Below are 20,397 nucleotides of genomic sequence, written 5' to 3'. Positions count from 1 at the left end.
GGAGAGAAGCAAGTTTGTGATCCTGCTTGTTTATGCAGGTGGGAGTGGTCTTTCTGTCTTCTTTAAGCCTTAAAACTCCCCTGGGGAGGGGATTGATGGTAGTTTTACTCTTGGTCTCCTTCCAAAGGGGAGTAAAAGCCACTCAGAAGGGGGAATTATGGCAGCCTCATTTCCCTGAAGTTTCTACGTTTAATCAGATAACAGAAACTCCAAAAAAAAAAATCTCTTTCTGCAGCTGTTGAATTGCAAATGTCCTCAGTTTAAACTAATCTTTAGCTTCTAAGTGTATCCCCACATCAGCAAGTGCACCCTAGTCTCTGTGAGCCTAAGTTCAGCATTCAGGATTCTGATTGGAGGGTTTTGCTTTCTTCAGATAATCTTCCTGTGAGAGTAGAATAAGAATCCTTGCTGTCAGATAGTCAGAAACAAAGCAGAAATGTAGAAACAAAATGCCGGTGCTGGCTGTAAATCATGTCTTTCTTAAGTCTGTGCAGGTATAGGACAGAGAGAGGACAAGGGTGAGGGCTGATCAGTCCTGGTTTGAATAGGGCATTTGAGTGCCTCATTGCATCTGGTGCCTTGGAAAGGGTGGTCCTCAACCAGAAGATGAGGAGCATTTGGAAGCTCATTAGAAATGCAGAATCTCAGGCCCTCACCCAAGACCCACTGTGTCAGCATCTACATTTTATCAGGATTCCCAGGTGACGTACCATGTGCACAATCAAGTTTGAAAGCACTCACCTAGTTCAGTGGTCCTCAATCTCAGATGCACTTTTAAATTACCTGGGGAGCTTTCCAGAACTCCAGTATCCAGGCTACACCCCTGACCAATGAAATCTGATGCCCTGGGGGTGAGATGCAGGTGTCCATCTATGTGAGACCTCCCTGGGGGGTTGGGGGGGTGGGTTCCAGTGTGTAGCCAAGATTGAGGATCACTCTCCAAATAAGAGAGAAGCTTACTAAAAGCCCCCTTGGTGAGCCCTTTTAAATAAGGTTACCAAAAGAAAAGGAAATTAATACACAAATAATGCAACAACAACACAACAAAGAAACAGTTTATGAAAGGCAATGAAGCCTTTAGATGGGGAAGTCTCAAATTGAAAAGCTGTAGCAATAAGCTTGCAAAAGGTTGGGCTCCTCTGACCATCTTGTAAGGAAGCTCATGGAGACACAGTTTTCTTCTAAACTTGAGGGCAGCCGATCGGCTTCTTGAAACTGGAAAAGCAGATTTCAGACAAACCAACAAGAATTCCACAGTTTGGGGCTGAACTCTGGCTCTCATGAAAGGGTGTCATTATAGAAGTTGCTGACCCCAGGAAGGAACCTCAGTTTGAGGAAGATGTCCAAATATTATTCAATTTATTGAATCAACTGCAAACGTAATTTGAAAGGATATTGGGGTGGGGGTGGGGGGAATGCTACTTAACATGAAGGTATGGCCCTGCCGGTGTTGCTCAGTTGGTTGAGCACCAGTTCGATTTCTGGTCAGAGCACATGCCCAGGTTGTGAGTTTGGTCCCCGGTTGGGGTGTGTATAGGAGGCAATGGATCAATGTTTCTCTCTCACATCCATGTTTCTCACTCTCTCTCCCAAATCAATAAAAACATTTTTTTAAATGAAGTATGTACATCTTCAAAAATAATGCACATGCCTGGCTGTGAAGATGGCCTCAGTACTGAAGGGATGTCAGTGATAAACCAAAGCTACTCACTTCACACCCTCACCAGGGTATGTGCTTTGCAGAGACCTGGAGATTAGAATTCAAGACATCCATCCCTAGGTCTCGTGTTCTTTGTGCTCCCTGACGTTTCTCTTACTTAGATATATCAGATGGTAAAAACAGAAAATATATTCTAAGTTATGCTGGCTTCGTGTAATAAGATCCTTTTTCTCTTCTATAGCACTGCTGGCTGAGTTATTCATTACCTCTCTGACGCTTTGTGGGCTCTGTCAGTGTTTTCCAAAGCAAGAGACACATGTGGTTGGCAGGCTGTGCACCACACCACTCCCAGAGAGGAAGTCTGACCCCTGCAGTGTGGCCTGGAGCCTTTGATAGGGGGTCACCAGGTCACTGTGGAAAGAAAATAGACATGGCACTGCATAACAGTGTAAAGTCACTTCCTGTTTATTTCTCTTTCAGCCCCTCAAATTTTGTCAAAGAGAAAGTCTCCGATTGGTTCTGACATACCCTTAACACCCCTTCCCCTTGCTGTTACCCTTCATTAAAGAGAGAGCAGGCTTCTGTTTAGAGCCCTGACAGGTAATAGAATTACTCAGTAGGGTTAGAAAGTTGTATCAGTGTATTTATTTAAATTAGAAATTGGATCAATTTAGTGAAAATAAGTAAATAAATAATCATTAGATTTTGCATGGATAATGGCAAAAAAAATGTGAAGGGGGTTCCCACGTGATTGGAGTGTGGAAGGCCCTGGGCGGTGGGACAGGATCATCCCAAACACAGGGCCGAGCACGGGGAGTAAGAGTGCATTTTTATAGGGGGAAACAGTAAACAAAATTGCATTAATTTGATTTACATCAATTCTGCTCTGTTAGGAACATCCGGTCACTGTTTTTTCTGCCTGGTTTTCCCCCATTGATAAAAGGTACCGCCTGTTGCTAAAGCATATCATTAGGGTCCTGAGGGATATTTTTAGAACAATAGTTACAAGATAGAAAAAACACACCCAGTCTGAGTTCTGGTGCATTAAAGGTTGCAGAGCTGGGGGAAATTGCTGGGACCCGCCTCTCGATCTCGGGCTCTGTTCCTTCTCTTGGTCAAATCCAGGAATCTTCTTTCCTTGAAACAGCAAGGATTTCCCAGCAGAAGTACAACCATGGACAGCAGGGCACATTCTGCAAAAAAAATAAAAACAAAACAAACACATGAGTTGGATGCTGTAAATTTCTGCACTAAGGACCAACTCCAAACTGTATAGCCCTGGGGCATTCCTAGTATGCCTTGAGGTGTTTTATCACATTCATGATACTTGATACAGAATACATCAGACCAAAGGCCACACACATCCTAGGACCTCTTATAAAATATCATACCATAGACAGAGCACTGTAAGATATAAGGTTCATTCCCTAAGGAATCTTCTGTTTATAAAGATTATAACTAACTAGCGTTCCCGTTGCAGGAAAAATCCTGCAATAGGGTTTCCTGCTGCACTCTACCCCACCCCGCCTCCACTCCTCCCTTGTCCCCCGGCCTGCCTTCTCCGCCAGCCCGCCTGCTTTTCTCCCTTCTCCCCCGGCCCCGCCTCCGCTCCTCCCTTCTCCTCCCCCCGGGCTTGCTTGCTTCTCCGAAGCTGTGCTCCCTTCAGCATCTCTTGGCTTCTTTCTACACTGTCTTGATATGCAAGTTAGCCGCCATCTTTGTTGGGGTGATTTGCATACTCGTCCTGATTGGTTGGTGGGCGTGGCTTGGCTGGTGGGCATGGCTTGGGCGTAGTGAAGGTGCGGTCAATTTGCATATTTGTCTATTATTAGGTAGGATTATAAAGATTTATAAAGGACTTCTAGTGCATAATATTCTCAGCACAGGTATGTGACGGTGTCCATACCTCTGTTAACTTACAAGTGTACCGTGTGCAGCCCAGAAGGCCCCAGAGAATCGGCCTCTGCTGGGTGCTGGCAATTGAACAGTCTCCACTGTAACCTTGACTTCCCTGGCTCCCACCCTTAAGCTAACCTGCATCTGATACTGAGGGACTCTTGACCAAGAACTCTCAATGGGTGGGACATGGAAAACCCAGGAGCATTGAGCAGAGTGGAAAAACAGTTAACCACGGCCTAATTCTCCTCCTGCCCAGATCAAGAGTCAAGGTTGTCAGAAGCCGGGAGGATCCAAATCCAGACTTATCCAGGGGATTCACTCAGGTTTTCAGAGCTATTGAAAAACCAGCCCTCTTAGGAATGTGTTCTCCCAAATAAATTGGGAGCTCGATGGAATCTGGTACCAGGGATCACTCAAGGTAACAACCGCACCCAGTTAGATTCCAGAGCACAGCCTGCCAGCTACTTCAAACTGAGAAATGAGGCTTGAACTCACCACAGCACTTGACCCCTGGGAATGTGAGTTTGACTTCTAAAGGCACCCTACCCTACCTCTAAGTTCATGATTTTTAATGACTTTATTTCTTATCTATATTCCAAATTTCCTTTCCACCATCTGAAGATAAAGTATTTTTATATCTTCATATGCAAAAGAGTTATGAATATGATGAACATTAAAAACTGAATATATTTATTCAGTTTCCTTCATAATTACAAGCTGATAGGTGGTTTTCTTTACCACCTGCAAGCACTTAAAATAATCTTTCCACCTTTTATACTGACATCTTAATTATTTCTGAGCAGTTCCCTTTTTGCATCCTTATGCTAAGATTACATGATTAATGCGTTCAATCCCTGACACCTAATCTTTTTATTCTCTTGTGTGTCTTTTCTCCTCATCAGTGACCCACACAGGTAACATTTATTCAAGTGCAAAGAACAATTATTATTCCTCCTTTTCTAATGTGCATTTTTCCTGCAAATGATGCAAATTCTGCTTTTCTGCAAGAGCACCAAGCACATTTACACAGCTTAAGTTAAATATATTAAGGTTACAGATATCTGATCCATTAGTCATTTAAATTGTTCCCATCTTTTGTTTCCATAATGACTAACTTTGCAACATGTGACATTTTGAATAAAGGGATGTATTTTTAATTTTGATAGCTGTTATATTTGATTTACATCAGCCTCCAATGATTTAGTACCCCCAATCCAATAGAGTATTAGTGTCTTTTTCCCCACACCCTCAACAACACAGTACATCATAATCTTTTAATCTTGCTACATTTTATTGAAAAAAAAAGAAATTTTATTGTTTTAATGAGCTTAAGTATCTCTGTATACATTTATAAGCCACTTGTATTTATTTTTCCATGAACTGCCTATTTATGTTCTTTGACCAAATATTTATATTCTTTCCTATTTGTTGGTCATCTACTACTTAACTTATATGAATTCTTTATATATTAAGTAAGTTACTATTTTACTATGTTTGAGTGTTTTTCTAGTTTGATCTCTATTTTTTTTTCATTTATGGGGTGTGTTTTTTTCATGTAATTTTAAAAATTATTTGCATGGTGAGATAAATATGTTTTATGGCTTTTTGTCATCTCCATTCAGAAATTTTTTTAATTTTCTCTAGAAAATTTTATTCCTATTTTTTATGTTATAGATTTAGGTTTTCTTCTTGGTTGGATTTTTTTCCTCAGAGAACCAGCTTTGAATTTATTTATTAGTGCTATCATTTTTCTGTTTGATTTTACCATTTGCTTTTACTTGACTTTTTAAAATTTATATTTGCCACTCTTTAACTTTGTAATTTGAATGTTTAATTATCTCATTTTCATTATTGGGGATGGGGGCGTATCATCCTCTTACAGAGGAATGTGGACCAAAGTTAACAAATCTCAGCTCTAAGCCCAAAACTCTCACTTCTGACCCCACCTCCAATATTGCACATTCCAGATGCAGAGTCTTGGCATTAATATTTTTAACTACATGTTTATCTAAGGGGCCTGAAAAGACTTTAGAGCAGTGGTTCTCAACCTTTCTAGTGCCGCGACCCTTTAATACAGTTCCTCATGTTGTGGTGACCCCCAACCATAAAATTATTTTCTTTGCTACTTCATAACTGTAATTTTGCTACTGTAATGTAAATATCTGTGTTTTCCGATGGTCTTAGTCTCTAAGCAGCGGTTCTCAAACTGTGGGTCATGACAGGTTGAGAACCACTAGCAGGGTCACCTAAGACCATCGGTAAACACAGATATTTACATCACGATTCATAACAGTAGCAAAATTACAGTTATGAAGTAGCAATGAAAATAATGTTATGGTTGGGGGTCACCACAACATGAGGGACTGTATTAAAGGGTCGCGGCATTAGAAAGGTTGAGAACCACTGCTTTAGAGGCTGCCTTAAGCTGCCACAGCCTCCCACATCACAGAACAGATTTGTCAAGCCTGTGTTTTGCAAAGCAGTGAGGGCCATGGTGAGAAATGATAGACAGCCAACCCCTCATAAGTGACTGCAGGGATGGGCAGTGAGGTTGGATTCCCTGCAGCACCACACCCTGCTCACCATCCTCTCTTTCCTGTGCTGCTCTCTAGTCACTCCAGTGTGTCAGGGGCTGCCGTGGCTCCCAGGTTCTATTCTTTCCCAACCAGAATTGTTTAACTCTCTGAAACTCCACTGTGAATAAATCAAAAGAGTCACAAACATCAACTATGGGACAACGTCTGCGGTCCTTGTTCCTCCCTGTGTAGGCGTCACTTTCAGTCCCAGTTTCCCTCTGCCTTTCTACCTTTCTTTCCCTTGTCCCTTTTAATAGATTTTGAGCCCCAAAGAGGGCAGGATTCTCTCCCAGTCTTCTCTCTGAGCTCGCCCCGCTTCGGCCACCCCACCGGGCAGGGCCTTAGAGAGGCCTCTCTCCAGGGGTCTGTGCCTGGCCATCCTCTCAGCTGTGGTCTCCCTCACGTGGGGCTGGGGAAATGCGGGGAAACACAGGCGTCCTTGCTGCTATGGCACCTTCTCTAGCGATGGCAGAACCACTGACTCCAGCAAATCACGGTATTCGTTTTTGCCTCAGTTTTGTGCCAAGGAAAGAGCAGGTGGATTCTTGATTCTGCTGTTCAGTTTCTAGCTAGGAACAACCCCGGAAGGTTCAGGGGGGAAAAGTAAAATCAACTTTATGTTAACATCTAAATATACAATAAACCATATGAAAGTTATTTTAAACATGGAGACCAAATTGCTTTGACATTTCCCTCTTGGGAATGGCAAAGAGTGTTTTTCAGGAATTGACTTCGGAATTTTAACTTTTACAAAACTGAAAAGGATAAATGACAGTTTAAAATTGTAAAGGACTTTAGTTGCTGAAATGCTGTCAGGGCAATATTTTGTTTCATCCATGGGGCCTATATGTATGAGTGGACATTGTTAGCCACCTTTTAAAGATAAGGAAAATGAGCCCAGCCGGCGTGGCTCAGTGGTTGACCGTAGACCTATGAACCAGGAGGTCAAGGTTCAATTCCTGGTCAGGGCACGTGCCCAGGTTACAGGTTCAATCACTAGTGCAGGAGGTAGCCAATCCACGATTCTCTCTCATCATTGATGTTTCTATCTCTCTCTCCCTTCCTTTCTGAAGTCAATAAAAATGTATTTTAAAAAATAAATAACTAGCTAAGTAAAGATAAGGGAAATGAGACTCAGAGAAAGCAAATACCTTCAGGCCCTCAAGAAAGAGCGGAGTGGCTGCTGTGCACTAGCTCAACCTGCGTCACACCTGGAGACTCCTGCGGCCGCTCCCCATCCCGAGATGCCTGCCGTGCGGTCAGCCCCCTGTTTACAGCACCGGCTGAAAGGTACACAGAGACCAGCATTGCCAGGCCTAAATTTCAGGAAGACTCCCTTCAGATTCAGTGCTTTCCCCACTTCTCCTTCTTCTCCAGGAAAATAATCAAATTTAAACATAAAAGATTTCCAGTTCTTTATTGTGAACTGTCTTCCTGTCTTCTGCCACCCCATGAATATAAAGTAGAAGTCTGAAATAATAAGTACTCTGCATATGTGTAGGTGAAATTCCTGCTGCTCTGCACACACCCCCTTCCCCGAGTTTTTGTTTTGTTTTGTTTTGTTTTGTTTTTCTCTTTTTTGATACACGCCCAGGATGGCTAGAGCCAGTTAAGTACTTTTTTCACGCTCTGTTGACATGAATGAGAGGAAGGGCTGTGACAGTCATGTGGCTCAGGCTGGACATGGATCTCAGCATCTGGATCCTGATGGGAGCCGGCACCTGGAGGAGGCCGTTGGTGGGGAAGCATCGGGAAGCGTTTAGAAGCCTTTTCTTTTCCCATGGTTTCTTCAGTGGCCATTAGTCATTCCACCTGCCAACAAGCAAAGACACTGTCTTTTGAGATCTAAGGTTCATCCAGGAAGAACAACTCAGAAGATGACGGAAATACCCAGCGAGGGGGTTGTAGCGTCAGTTTTCTGAGGCCAGCCTTCTTAGAAGACAAGACACGTCTTGGGATTGGAATTACATGTTTCATTTCTGCTAATGCAACTGAAAAGAGTATTTCAAAAGCACGAGCCCTGCTGGGCATTGATAAAAGACCTAAAATACGTGCAGAATTAATTTTTAAAGCACTTTAGCTTTGCTCCCTGCCCTTTCTAATCGTCCACACGATGCAGCCGGGAGCCGGTCAGCGGGCCGGATCCGGGTAGACAACACTGTGTTCTCAGAAACCCTCCTCATCTGTGTCCTGGTTCCTGACACTGAGGAATAAAAAAGGGCCAATTTTACATTTTGATGAAAGAGCAATTACAACAGACGTCCTCCAAACCAAAGCCAAAGCCGGATGAATATTGACAGAGCGAGTCCACGGAGAGCAGGAGCACATTCAACGCCTAAAACTGAAGACGTGTTCTGCACACTGAGATATAGAGGTTATAGCGGAACATTAAGTATTTTTCCAAATGCATTTTATTATTCCCCGTACTTACCTCAAAGGACATACGATGATGCAGAAGCAAAGCAGTAATATTCTGCTGTTTCCAAAACAGGCAAATTATGGCCCTTGAATTGACTAGAAATTCGCAAAGGGGCGTGAGAGGAGACCCTTCTTCCTTGCCTGTCTCCTCAGATGATTAAATGTGCCTCAGTACTCTCACAAATGATGAAATCATCTTTTGACTAGATTTTGGGTTATCAAAAAGTTATTTTAATCAAGCTCCCAAGCCAGAAGTTCTAGACATCCAAAGCCTTTGCTAACCCTTGCCCAGTGCCCAGTGGAGGTGTTCTCAGCAGAAGCCTGAAGGCACCAGCTCCAGGGTCTCCCAAAGACGGTCATCTCATGAACAGCGCCAACTCTTGACCACTGTCTGGGCAAAAACCTCAGGGAATGTCTTTAAAGGTGCGCTTTGGGGCTTATTCACTATGTTTGGTGGCTTTAACTTCTTATTATGGTTATTTTCTCAAGCACCCTCTCCTTGGAAAATGAGGCTATACCCCTGGTTGGAGTGTCATCTGTCATCCCTTACACCAAAAGGTTATAGGTTTGATTTCTGTTTAGGGTACATACACCTAGGTTGCTGGTTCAATCCCCGGTCAGGGCACGTAGGGAAGCAACCAATCAATGTTTCTCTCTCACATCAATGTTTCTCTCTCCTTCTCTCCCTTCCTCTCTCTCTAAAAATCAATGGAAACATATCCTCAGGTGAGGATTTAAAAAAAAAAAAGAAAGAGAGAGAGAAATAGGGCTAAAGATAATGGAACCATGGGGTGAATTCTCGTGTAAGTCAGTACTAGTAAGAGCACACAAATGATTCCGGGGGGGCGGGGCGTGGGGAGAGGCAAGATGCTCAGAAGGAATTATGAACCACCAAGGTTTCAATTATAGCTCTGCCTCTCAAGTACCCAGCCACCTGTGAGAAATGCAGACTCCCAGGCCCCGCCCCAGACCAGCCCAATCAGAACCTGCATTTTAACACAACACCAGGTAGTTTGTATGCTCCCTAACATTTGAACACTCTGAACCAAAGCACTCAGGAATCAATCTGTTTGTTTCTGCAAAAGGCACATTAGAATGAGTTTCAAGGAGGAAGAAAAAGCCTAAAGAACCCACCAGCTACCCAATGCAGAGCCCTTTTATTGATGACCACCAGTACCCTTTGTGAGTTGGAAGGACAGGCCCTGAAGGGGGACCCGCTGCTGCTGAGGACAATCTGGAAACCGTGTTCTCCCTCAGAAAGGGGTTTGAATGGCACTTCCCAAATTTATCTTATTCCCCCAGCCCTGGGGCTCCTGCGTTCCTGCGTTCAGTTAATGCCAACATGAGTCTACAACACCCTGTGGCGGAGAACGACGGAAGTCCTGGTGAATCCAGAGACTTGGCCGAAGTGACCTGGGCGCCTACCAGCTACATGACCGTGACCTACACGCTGTCCTGGTCTTAGCCTCCCAGGTGTAGAGACAGGTTGTGGGATAGAAAGCCAGCTGTAACCATCTGTGATCCTCAGGAGCCCACAACGTTATGCAATCATAGCTTTGATGATTGATTTCTAAACAATTATTACTAACAGAAGAAGAAACAGTTTGCCCACCTGAGAAATAAGAAGACATCTCTAACATGAAAAAGGATACCACATGACTTACCTTAGTGTTTATGGAATACAAATTCTGAGCTTCTACCAATAATGATATATTTCCTATTAAAATACCTATTTATACTTACTCGGACAAAAGAATGTAATGTCAGCCTAGTCTGGGATTATCAGTAAATCTTTTTCCTGAAAAGCAATTGAGACAATTCAGAAATTGCCTTAAAAAACCACTGGAAGGAGGGAATCGAATAAAATCGATTGCCCATTCAGTCCTTTTGTATAGATGTTGGCATTACGTACACAACCAAGGCACAGAGCAGATGACAGTTTCCTTTACAGATTCTGTTTGTTTTCACCTAAAGAACCTCTTTGAGTCACTGGATCTTGGACACTCATAGAGGCTGGAAATGTAAAGTTTTTATTTCACTTGTCAGAGCCAAAACTTCATAATTTCTTCCCCATTTGAAACTAGAATTCTAACTATCTAGCGTTCTGTGGAAACTGAGGTGATGGGTATGTGTATACCGGTAGATAAGAGACTGAGGCTCACGAGGCCATGGCCCACATGTTGTCCTCTTGATAAACTCCGGCTGGCCTTGACCAATCCCTCCCTCCTGAACGTGATCAGCAGTAGCTTCTCCCAAAATAAAACAGCAGCTCCTTGTATCTTCAGCATCTTAATCGAAACCTTTTATTTCACTTGCTTCTAAAATATTAGGCAATAGCAAATGCTTAAAATGCATTACTTGAAAAAAATAATTTTCTGTCATACCACTCAAATTTAAAGGAAGAGAATAAAGCAAAACAAAACAAAGAAGCTGGGAAGAACAAAGGCATATATACATCATCTAGCCAGACCCCACTGCAAACATAGTGTTGCAATTTAAATTAAATTACAATTAATAGCAGTTTTGTTGGAGTGTCTCACGTTATCACTTTAGATGCTAAAGCTTAAGTGGTTTCCATGGAGATATTTTCTCAAGGAGATGTCAGCTACTCTCTAATTTTTTGTCCCTGATATATGACAACCTAAAGCTTTTAGTGCCTTTTATTCTGGGGGTGTTTTATGTTAGATAACCTCAATTTATTTTTATATGCATTTAAACGAGTGTTTTATTTGCAATTGGTTTCTGAGCCTAAAGTCTACAATTTTACATATTTTGAAACATAGTAAATAAGAACCACAACTACCTCATTTATATTCTGTAGTGAAAAAATAATAATCTTTGTTATTCCATCTTCTTCCTACCTGCTCAATGGCACAGGCAAGAAATTTGAGGCTAAAGTATGCAAATCTCTTTTTAATAGCCTATTCTTAAAACTGTCTAAATTCCATTTATTGTACTTAAGCACCTGCCTTGAAATTTCTATTAATTTTCACATTCTAAAAATGCAATAAAAATTACATTCTGACAGGAATGTTTAAAAGCACAATTAGCACTATTCATGATTCCACACGTGCTTCTAGAATGGTGATCACCATTCTCTCTGGGCTGGCTGGGCCCCTGAGGGATTGCTGCTGGCACCAGGACTATTGGGCTTCTGTTCTGCAGTGCTGGTTCGGAGCCCTCGGTTTATCACATGGTTCAGCTGATACTGTCAGACAAGAAATGTCTCTTCATGCACAGCTTTTGAAGCTGGACAAGGGCAGTCAGAGCTTTTATATATCATTGGTCTCCCCAGAGAGCCCCCCAACCACAGAGAAGCAATTAGGCTAAGTTAGTGGGTTGCCATAAAAGCATGTCTTATTTTTTTTTTAATATATATTTTATTGATTTTTTACAGAGAGGAAGAGAGAGGGATAGAGAGTTAGAAACATCGATGAGAGAGAGAAACATCGATCAGCTGCCTCTTGCACACCCCCCTACTGGGGATGTGCCCGCAACCAAGGTACATGCCCTTGACCGGAATCGAACCCGGGACCTTTGAGTCCACAGGCCGACGCTCTATCCACTGAGCCAAACCGGTTTTGGCGAGCCAAACCGGTTTTGGCAGACACAGCATGTCTTATTGTTGACAATTGGATAGAGCTAGTGTAGACCGATCCCTTCTCATCAGAGAGAGGTCAGATTAGTTTTTGCAAGTGTTTTCTGGAGCCAATTTCCTGGTTCAAACCCTTGCTCCTCCTGTTACTGGTCATGGGATCTCAGACACATTTTTAGCTTCCCAAGTGGGAATATGCCCATATCACAAGGCTCACATGAGGATGAAATGAGTTAATATATGAAAAGGACTTAAAACAGGACCTGACTTGTAGGATGTGCTATTATTTCCTAAACAGCTTGTTCCTGCAATGTGAATATTATGTGAATTGACAATTAAAAACATGTTTGGTATCCTGGGCCCTAGAGAGTTTTATATCTGAGGAAAGTGTAGTCAATGCCATTGATGATTCATTTCACGTAATCCTAGAATTTAGAGCTTTGCTACTTGTCACGTTTAAATACCCTACATGGTCACTGGGGACTTTGGTTGTATAATGAGCCTAATGTCTGGGCAGGTGGGTTCAGAACTTGTCACTGGCACTCGAGCCCTGGTTGTCCCAGCTTCCAGGGAAGGACACCACACACACCCCTGCCCAGCACACAGATAGGAGAGTGCCAATCGGACTCTCATTTGCTTTCCTGAGAAATCCTTCCAAGAAGATGGCAAGGGGAAGGGCAAACTGCCCTTAGAAAAGAGAATAAAAGATCTTGTTTTCCGTTCTTTTGGGGGGAAGGAAAGTGCATTTTTACTCACCCAGTTCTAATATCTGACCTTTTTATTGTATTCATATAATTATGAGAATGACTTCTCCTGGGCCTGCTCTTACAAAGTATGTGTGTTATTTCCTTTTTCCCCCCAACCTGAGATGGAGGAGGGGAAAGGAAACACCAGTGCTGAGCTCTCAGGTTGTGCCTCACATGGAAGACAAAGGAAGAACCTATTTGTGAAGGAGACTGTGATCCATATCTGAATATATTGACGTCTATGATGCATTTGCCTTCTCTGAGTGAGAAGGGCTGTGGTGCATCTGTGGGCTCTGAGGCCTCAGCCAGGCTATTTCATGAGCACGTTCAAGGGTGGAGACTCTCTCATCCTCAATTCCTGCATTAACCTGTTTTGTCGTCCTCTGTTGGTGGGGGAGGGGAGAAGAGCTACTCTCTGCGTGGTACAAAGGAAGCATGGTCTATGGATAGAATGAACAAACAGCCAGGGAGATAAGCAGAGATACACACGATTCTGTGAGACTCTTAATCAGAGCTGGAACAGCTTTTGTGGCCATCATCATGCAGTATCATTTGGGGATCCCGAAAAAAAGTGTATTGAAAATAGCCTTTGCCTGTTTGATGCAAATCTGGTCTTGAGACTGTTAATATCTAAAGTCTATTTTGAACTACTCATGACATTTTCCAAAATATAGGCTCCTTGATACTCTAGTACCACCAAAATTGCTGTGTTCTAGCAAACTTGGGGAAGTTAGCCACAGAGTGGAGCATGTGCCACGGACGAGCTTAGTGGTCTGGTCCTAGGCATGTTTCTTGGTGTCCATGTTTCTCTATGAGTATTTCCAAGAGGCTCTTGATCCCCAAGGGGAAGGACAGATGAGATGAAATCATTTGGAATATATCTATTAAAAATAGCCATAATTCTGCTCACCAGAATAATGTGAATTTGCCTCAAGGGAGTGAGCACTCATGTGCATTAAGACAACCAGGGTTAAGTTATCAATAAAGCCATGAAAATGGGGATGCTCATGCTAAAAAAAAAACAGAACCCTGCTCTTAGTTTCACAAGGACTTCTGTTGTACCTTCGGGTTTTCCACTGATTGTTCTCAGCTAATCACCAAAGGCTGGTGGACACAGGAATCATTAGTAGCCTCTCTGTATTCAATATGTTCATTGCCTTTACTGGGAAGAATAAGAATGCTGCTTTGCTTTAAGAGTTGGGTTAGGTTTAGGCAGCTGACTTTTAAAATTATATTTGCATGGGAGTCTTTATTATCAGAAGAAGCTACACAAACATTTACACACCTCTTAATGGACTGATTTTAATTGCACCATTCAACGAGCATCCAATTAGCTCTGCTTCTTGTCTGCACTGTTTGTCATTGGAACTGCAAACATAATTAAGACTGGCCCCTGACTTTAAGAGGGTGACTATTGCATAAGGAGTGACAAGAATTAAGATGATGGCCATTGAAAAGAGGGACAGACACATATCTGAGGTGGTTGGGGATAGTTTCAGGAAAGACATAGGATTTCATGGACAAGGAGAGGAAAGGCAAACCAGAAGTCTAGACAGAGAGTGCCATGTGGATGAGCAAAGGCACATCAACCGAAAGCACGGGAATCCATGTGCCTAGAATGTTGAGTACGGAATGTGGTGGCTCCATGAGGGAAGAGGCAGGAGAGAGATTCAGCTCAAAGGGAGCTTTGCTCCATTTGCTGAAGAGTTCAGATTTTTATACCAAAGACAATCCTAGGATATTTGTAAATACTCTCTGCTGGCTCTTCTCCTCGGCTCATCTCAGGTCACATCCATACCTTCCACTATTGCTTATGTCAGTAACTTCAAGGGAACCAAGAGAAGCGTATCAATATCTCTAAATATCTGTGTTAACTCAGTTTTGTGGCCAAGGATGCAAAGCCATGAAGCAGGCTTTGGAGCAAAGAGAAACTATGCTATGTTCTACCATCCACATCACCTGAAGCAGAAAAGCAACCAATTTCATAGTCTTGTGAATATCACACAGTCCTATATAATAAAAGGGTAATATGCAAATCGACCGAACTATGGAAGGACTGGTCACTATGACACGCACTGACCACCAGGGGGCAGACGCTCAATGCAGGAGCTGACCCCTGGTGGTCAGTGCGCTCCCCCTGTGGGGGAGCCACAAGCCGGACTCAGGGCTGGTGAGCGTAACAGCGGTAGCAGAAGCCTCTCCCGCCTCTGCAGCAGCACTAAGGATGTCTGACTGTGGACATCCCCCAAGGGCTCCTGGACTGCAAGAGGGCGCAGGCCAGGCTGAGAGAACCCCCTTCCAGTCCCCGCCCCCCCCCCCCGCTAGTGCACGAATGTCGTACACCAGGCCTCTAGTAGAATAATAACTGAATTACCACTGTGAGTTTTTGTCACTATGACTTAATATATTTTGAAGGTTCAGATTATTTAAAGGAGGACAGAAGATTTCTGTATATTTTCAAAAGGAGATGAGAAATATGACCCAACTCACAAAATATCCAAATATCTAGTAAGTAGATCTCGCTGCCTGAGTGTCCTGTAGACATTTCAAACTTGACATGTCGAAAAAACAAATTTTTCTCACCCATCCCCTATAAAAGGCTCTTCCTCTCATAGGCCCTGCCCAAGCTGAACTGTCTGAGGCCTGACTTCCTCCACAGCCCACCTGCCTGTCTCCCCACAGCCCTAAAAGGCAGGATAGGGAAGTTTATTGACTGTGGAGTTAACCCTATCTGGGTTCTGATCCCAGCTAGGCCACATACAAGCTTGATGATTTTTTTAGAAGGACATGGGCTAAATGGTGTCCAGAGTGAATTGTTACAACATCAAAAGGCCTAGAAACTGTGCCATAATTGGAGGTAGGTGAAGGTATAAGCTTTCATCCTTAAAAGCAACTCTTGTTCATTGAATTGTAGTCTTCATCAGGAATTGTGTGTGTTAATAACCAAATCTTGCCCTGGCCAATGTGGCTTATTTGGTTGAGCGTCATCCTGTGCACCAAAAGGTTGCTGGTTCTTTCTCTCTCTCCTTCTATGTTCCTCTCTCTCTAATGTCAATAAAAACATATATTTTTAAATGCCTTTTTTTTTAAGAAAAAAACTCAGTCTTTACTAAGATATTCCCTGAATCTTAACGCAAACCTATTTCATCAGTGTGTACACATTTAATTATGCCAAATAACTACTGTAAATTTTTTGTTTTTACTGGTGCCATTCAGTAGCCATGGTTCTAGTTAGACTAAGGTAGTCTGCCTTCGGAGAAGCTGCTGTTGGAAGATTTATCTTAAAGCATAACTTCTCAAGCAGAAGTCCAGCAAATATGAAATCATTTTTTTTTAATATTTTTATTGAGGTATTATATGTGTACATATCTTGCTATTACCCCCCCACCCCACACCCACACATGCCCTCCCCCCCCAGAGTTTTGCGTCCATTGTTTATGCTTATATGCATGCATACAAGTCCTTCGTTTGATTTCATAACTCCCCCACCTTTCCCAAACTTTCCCCCTGTAATTTGAAAGTCTGTTTGATGCTTTACTGTCTCTGTATCTATCTTTTTGTTCACCACTTTATAATGTTCTTTACTATCCCTAAATGAGTGAGATCATGTGGTATTGTTCTTTCATTGACTGGCTTATTTCACTTAGCATAATGTTCTCCAATTCCATCCAGGTTGCTGCAAATGATGAGAATTCCTTCTTTTTTATGGCAGCATAGTATTCCATTGTGTAGATGTACCACAGTTTTCCGATCCAGTCATCTGCTGATGGGCACCTAGGCTGTTTCCAAATCTTAGCTATTGTAAATTGTGCTGCTATGAACATAGTGGTGCATATATCCTTTCTGATTGGTGTTTCTAGTTTCTTCGGATATATTCCCAGGAGTGGGATTACTGGGTCAAATGGGAGTTCCATTTTCAGTTTTTTGAGGAAACTCCATACTGTTCTCCACAGTGGCTGCACCAGTCTGCATTCCCACCAGCAGTGCACGAGGGTTCCTTTTTCTCCGCATCCTCGCCAACACTTGTTGTTTGTTGATTTGTTGATGATAGCCATTCTGACAGGTGTGAGATGGTACCTCATTGTTGTTTTGATTTGCATCTCTCGGATAATAAGTGACTTTGAACATGTTTTCATGTGTCTCTTGGCCTTTCTTCTGTCTTCTTTTGAAAATATTCTGTTTAGGTCTGTTGCCCATTTTTTTATTGGATCATTTATCTTCCTCTTATTAAGTTGTATAAGCTGCCTGTAGATGTTGGAGATTAAACCTTTATCAGTGATAGCATTTGCAAATATGTTTTCCCATGCAGTGGGCTTTCTTGTTGTTTTGTTGATGGTTTCTTTTGCTGTAAAAAAGCTTTTTATTTTGATGTAGTCCCATTTGTTAATTTTCTCTTTAGCTTCCATTGCCCTAGGGGCAGTGTCAGTGAAGAAGTTCTTGTGGCATATGTCTGATATTTTGTTGCCTGTGGATTCCTCTAGTATTTTTATGGTTTCCCGTCTTATGTTTAAGTCCTGTATCCATTTTGAGTTTATTTTTGTGTATGGTGTAAGTTGGTGATCTAGTTTCATTTTTTTGCATGTATCTGTCCAGTTTTCCCAACACCATTTATTGAAGAGACTGTCTTGACTCCATTGTATGTTCTTGCCTCCTTTGTCAAATATTAATTGAGCATAGTGGTTTGGGTCGATATCTGGGTTCTCTATTCTGTTATATGAAATCATTTTTTAATTTAAATTACCTTACATGAATGCTAATAACTCTCCTGACTTATATACAGACTTCATAATGTTTGCCTTTTGCATGCTTTATATTTATTTTATCTTAGAGAAGTTGCTAAGTTTAATACAACTGATTCTTATATTTTTTATAATAAGGAAAGAGAATATTTATTAGGTAATTAATATTCTTCTCCGCTCTCATGAAATATTACCCCCTTATAAAATGTTCCCGAAGTGTACAATGTTTTGTTAGAGCCATTTAAAATATTAATATCAAGAAGTGATTACTTTTTAAAGCAATGCTGCACGCTTTAACAAGCTCATCTGTAAGTACAGCCACTGCCACCAGTGGTGAATGGGATAAAGGTGGGCAGGAGGCAGGTTTCGGTGAAACTGAAGTATTGTGATCCATAAGCTGTCTGTCCGTGGAACTGAAGCAGGCAGCCCGGGTAGTTTAAGAGTCTAAGATTCCTCCAAAGGCGTTGCAGCACTGCTCTGCGAAGGAAACCGGCAGGAATGGAGGTGGATGTTGCTGTGATTCTCTGCGAAGGAAACCGGCAGGAATGGAGGTGGATGTTGCTGTGATTCTCCTGGGAAACAGCAGCAAGATGGGTCCACCTGAAAGGGCATCTCAATTGGGAAAACGGGAAGTAAAGAGTTGTATGCGAAGGTAGGTGCCACGTTACTTGGGATGAACGGTAAAGCTCACTCTCCGACCTGACTTTCCATTTCTTTCTCTACAGCCAGTGCTGATTTTCCATATAACCCAGGACAAGGCCAAGCTATCAGAAATGGAGTCAACAGAAACTCAGCCATCATTGGAGGTAGGTGGGTACAGAACAGGCTTTCCTGTGGCTACTCACTTATGGGGAGCAGTCATTTTTTTATTTTTAAAAAATATATTTTTATTGATTCCAGAAAGCAGGGAGAGGGAGAGATAGAAATATCAACGATGAGAGAGAAACATTGATTGGCTGACTCCTGCACATTCCCACTCTGAGCCTACCATGACCTTCTGGTTCATAGGTCAATGCTCAATCACTGAGCCATGCCGGCCGGGCCGGAAGCAATAAAATCATAGTCCAGGGGAGATATAAGTTGTGTAGATTTTTAGTATTCATTTTGCTATTTAAATATGGCTTCAGATTATGAAGTATGGATGTAGATAAACTGTGGGAATGTAACCTGGCTACTTTCTAATGCACACCTGTAAAAAAAGAATAATGGTGAGCTAGCCAGAATCTGAATATGTCAGTAAGTAGCTGAGAGGCAATAGCCAGGACATGTCCTTACTCCCTCCTGTCTTTTTTTACTTTCATTCTCTCACGTCCCAAATGGTCCGGGATAGCTTACTACAAAAATTGGAAAGACTGTGCCGTTCTAGTTTCAGAAAACTAATAAGCCAGAGTATCTACTTTGTTCCAGTCTTTTCTTCTGACCATGGCTACATGTAGAATAATTAGACTCTCCTGGGATAATCCTTATACTTGGATCAATATTGATAACCTGCTGCCCATTGCCATATTCTCTCCCTGCTTCTGTCTTATTTCATAAAAGTGTTTCTGCCTCTCTGAGTATAACATATATATGTATGATGCTGCTTAATCACAATTCCAAAGTTTGTCATATGCTTTTTCTTCATCTATTGAGATTATCATATGGTTTTTCTCCTTTATTTGCCTAATGTGATAATTACATTGCTTTATTTTTTTAATGTTAAACCAATCTTGTATTCCTAGAATTAACACCACTTTATCATAATATATTTTTTACATATTGCTAGGTTTGATTTTTTAATTTTATTTAAGAGGAATATTGCTTGATGATTTTCTTTTTCATGATGTGTTTGTCTGGGTTTAGTATTGGGATAATATTGGCCTCATAAAATGAGTTGAGTAGGATTTCCTCCTCCTCTATTTTAAGAAAGATGTGTAGGATTAGTATTGTTTCCTTAGGTCATGTTTTTTAGGTCTTCTACATTCTTATTGATTTTCTGTTTAATTGTTTCATCAGTTACTGAGAGAAGAGTGTTGAAATCTCCAAATCTGTGAAGTGGTCTAATTCTCCTTTCAATTCTGTTCGTTTTTGCAGTTATTGTTTTTGGAGGTTTGTGTTTTTCTGGGAGAGGGTAGTGTTTGAAGAAACCATGGTGAAGTGGGGGGGGAGTGTTTGTGGGATATGTCAGATTAAGTTTAACCTGTAGTCCTTGCCCTGTCTCCACCAGGGGTCATTGCTGTGGTGATTTTCACCATTCTCTGCACCTTGGTCTTCCTCATTCGCTACATGTTCCGTCACAAGGGCACCTACCACACCAACGAAGCGAAGGGAGCAGAGTCGGCAGAGAGCGCAGATGCTGCCATCATGAACAACGACCCCAACTTCACAGAGACCATTGATGAAAGCAAAAAGGAATGGCTCATTTGAGGGGTGGCTCTTTGGCTGTGGGATAGGGAGGGGGAAGGGAAGGGGACAAAAGCACCCTGCTTCATACTCTTGAGCACATCCTTTAAAATATCAGCACAAGTTGGGGGAGGCAAGCAACAGAAAATTCTTGAGACTGATCGCCACACACAAAAAATATATAATAATACTTTTTAATATTTCTTTATAGCTGAGTTCTCCCTTCTGTATCAAAACAAAATAATACAAAAATGCTTTTAGAGTTTAAGCAATGGTTGAAATTTGTAGGTAAAATCTGTCTTATTTTGTGTGTGTTTAGAGGTGTTCTAAAAATTCATGGTAACAGGGCAAGTTTTCTACATTTTTAAGAGCCCTTAGAACG

At 42.0% G+C, this 20,397-nt stretch overlaps 1 protein-coding gene across 1 annotated transcript in view; it reads left to right on the top strand.

Moving 5' to 3' along the window:
• CNTNAP2 (contactin associated protein 2) overlaps nt 1-20,039 on the top strand; it is a 1,332,959-nt gene extending 1,312,920 nt beyond the window's left edge. Inside the window, exons 23-24 of the mRNA XM_054726631.1 lie at nt 18,359-18,439; nt 19,840-20,039. Coding sequence (XP_054582606.1) covers nt 18,359-18,439; nt 19,840-20,039 — 281 coding nt within the window. The remainder of the gene's footprint in view (nt 1-18,358; nt 18,440-19,839) is intronic.
• The last annotated feature ends 358 nt before the right edge of the window (nt 20,040-20,397 follow it).

Source organism: Eptesicus fuscus, chromosome 14 (assembly GCF_027574615.1).
Source record: "Eptesicus fuscus isolate TK198812 chromosome 14, DD_ASM_mEF_20220401, whole genome shotgun sequence".
Taxonomy (NCBI): domain Eukaryota; kingdom Metazoa; phylum Chordata; class Mammalia; order Chiroptera; family Vespertilionidae; genus Eptesicus; species Eptesicus fuscus.
The sequence above is the reverse complement of the archived record's forward strand: the minus strand, read 5'-3'. Positions and strand labels throughout refer to the sequence as shown.